The sequence below is a fragment of the Gavialis gangeticus genome, unplaced genomic scaffold (genome assembly GCF_001723915.1).
Source record: "Gavialis gangeticus isolate Ggan-Ray unplaced genomic scaffold, GavGan_comp1, whole genome shotgun sequence".
Taxonomy (NCBI): Eukaryota; Metazoa; Chordata; order Crocodylia; family Gavialidae; genus Gavialis; species Gavialis gangeticus.
This window is the reverse complement of record NW_017728993.1, coordinates 60,400,871-60,402,992: the sequence shown is the minus strand read 5'-3', so window position 1 is coordinate 60,402,992 and position 2,122 is coordinate 60,400,871. Positions and strand designations below refer to the sequence as shown.

At 53.3% G+C, this 2,122-nt stretch overlaps 1 protein-coding gene across 3 annotated transcripts in view; it reads right to left on the bottom strand.

The window, feature by feature from the left end:
- The window catches only part of ABL2 (ABL proto-oncogene 2, non-receptor tyrosine kinase), a 38,051-nt gene that overhangs the window by 18,810 nt on the left and 17,119 nt on the right, over positions 1-2,122 (bottom strand). For all 3 annotated transcript variants that reach the window (XM_019501813.1, XM_019501811.1, XM_019501812.1), the window contains exon 6: positions 1,758-1,935. In XM_019501813.1, coding sequence (XP_019357358.1) covers positions 1,758-1,935 — 178 coding nt within the window. The remainder of the gene's footprint in view (positions 1-1,757; positions 1,936-2,122) is intronic.

The following is a 2,122-nucleotide window of genomic DNA, read 5'->3' as shown; positions in this document are numbered from 1 at the left end:
CCCCCCCCCCACCACCACAGCACACAGCCCCTGCTGCTGGCAGTGGGTCTTCAGGGTGCTCATGGCCCATGCAGATGCAGCCATCCAGCAGCGCTCAGCTCCAGCCTGTTCCAGGAACTCCATGTGGTGGCAAGTGGAGGCAGGCTAGCTCATGTGCAGCTCCTGGCACCCATGTACCACTGGGGTAAGCTCTGCACAATGGAACCAGCTGCCTTCCCCACTCCCTGCCACGATGTGCAGATGACAGGACTCTGCGAGAAAGCAGGAAATGTGGCTCCCTGCCACTTTCGGCAGAGTCCCATGAACTGCACGTGGCAGCAGGAGGCAGGGAAGGCAGCCAGCTCCATCATGTGGGGCTTCCCCCTGCTGGTGCATAAGTCCCTGGAGCTGCATGTGAGCCCCATGCAATAGAGGTGGATGGGCCTGGCTCCATTTCTTGCAGCCATGTGAAGCTCCCAAAAGCGGCCAGAGCCGTGTGCTGCTGGGCAGCTACACCTGTGCACACCATGAGCACCCCAATGGCCTGCCACCTGCTGCTGCCACCAGCAGCAGCTTTGAGCCATGGTGGGGGGATGTGGGGGAATCCCCACACCCCTTACCCCACGAACCCCACACACCCATGCCCTGCCCACCGAAGCTTCACGATCCTGCAGCCCCACTAGGCACAGGCCCTGGGCTCCATTCCCACCCAGCTGCAGCTTCCCTGCCTGATGCCCAGAACGAGTGCTGCAGCAGCAGAAACAAAGGAGGAGCCACTGGAGGCCAGGGAAGCAGAGCAGGTCCCCAGCAGCTGCAGCAGGGTAATGGCCCCACCTGGAAGCTTGAGACCAGGCTGGGGCCCTCCTGTGTAGGAAGGTGGGAGTGAAGTGTCCTGGCTGGGTGGGGTAAAATGAATTGGTGGGGTCCTGCAGGCTGGATCCAGCCCTCTGGACTATTTTGCCCACCTCTACTCACTATAAAAGTTATAACAGCTTAATTTTTATGTTTCCAGACTAAAATGAGTAAAATGTTGTTTTGCGTCTGTTCTGAAAAAGAGCTGTTAAGAAGAGTACTTAAAGTCAAAGAAGACAGGTGAAAAAAGGCCAGAGATGCCAGCAAATATTACACATAGCTCAACCCTGCCCTAAACATCCACAATACCCTCCTGAATCAGGCTGTCCAACTGGTGGACTGCAGACTTCATGTGCCCCTCTGCCTGTGCCAAGGGGTTAAATTTCAGCCCACAGACTCCTGGTCTGGGCATTTCTCCCCACCATTGTCCTGGTGGCTGCTGCTGCTGCTCTGCTCTCTGGGCTCCCCCCTCCCTCCTCCAGGCTCTGCTGTTTGTTCCCATCCCTGGGTGCATGTGTGGGGTAAAGGGTAGCATGGGGCTCAGGGACCCCATGGCCATGGAACTCAGGGGGACCCAGGGCCTCACTGCAGTACAAGTGGGGGAAGTCCCATCACATGGTACAGAACAGGAATGTTGATGCAGTGCAGGAGAAGGGGTGAAGCAGGGAAGGGTACACCCAATGTAGTCCATACAACATGCAGCCTGAGGGGCATGCAGCTCATGGCAGGGGGCCTCTGGCTGGCCATTCAGAAGTTAGATGGGCTGCTCTAGGATAACATCCAAACTAAAACAGCCTGTAGAGGATCCCCACTTCAAATCACATTTCTAAATTTATGAGAAATTCTCCACAAAGATACCATATTTTAAAAGGCAACCTTCCCCTCCCCTTTCACTGCAACACAGTGTAATGTTATATTTCACCCACCTGTGGATAAAATTCTTCTTTTCCAAATATTCCATAGCAGAGGAGATCTGGGTGGCCATGTAGAGCAGCACAACAGCGCTCACCTCCTCCCGGTTACATTCCCGTAGATAGTCCAGCAGGTTCCCATAAGGCATGTATTCTGTTACAATGTAAAACGGTGGCTCCAGTGTACATACACCTGGCAGCAGGGAACAAAGAATTAACATTTACATTCACCTCAGTCCTAGTTTATCAAGTATCTTTGTAGGATCCTATTTCCATTTATTTTTGATTTTCTATAACAGCAGCATATTCCAATCAGCAAGATGAATTAGGAAGTTATAATTATTTCTTTCCCAGGGCAGGGTTGGGTAAAGATGCAGTTA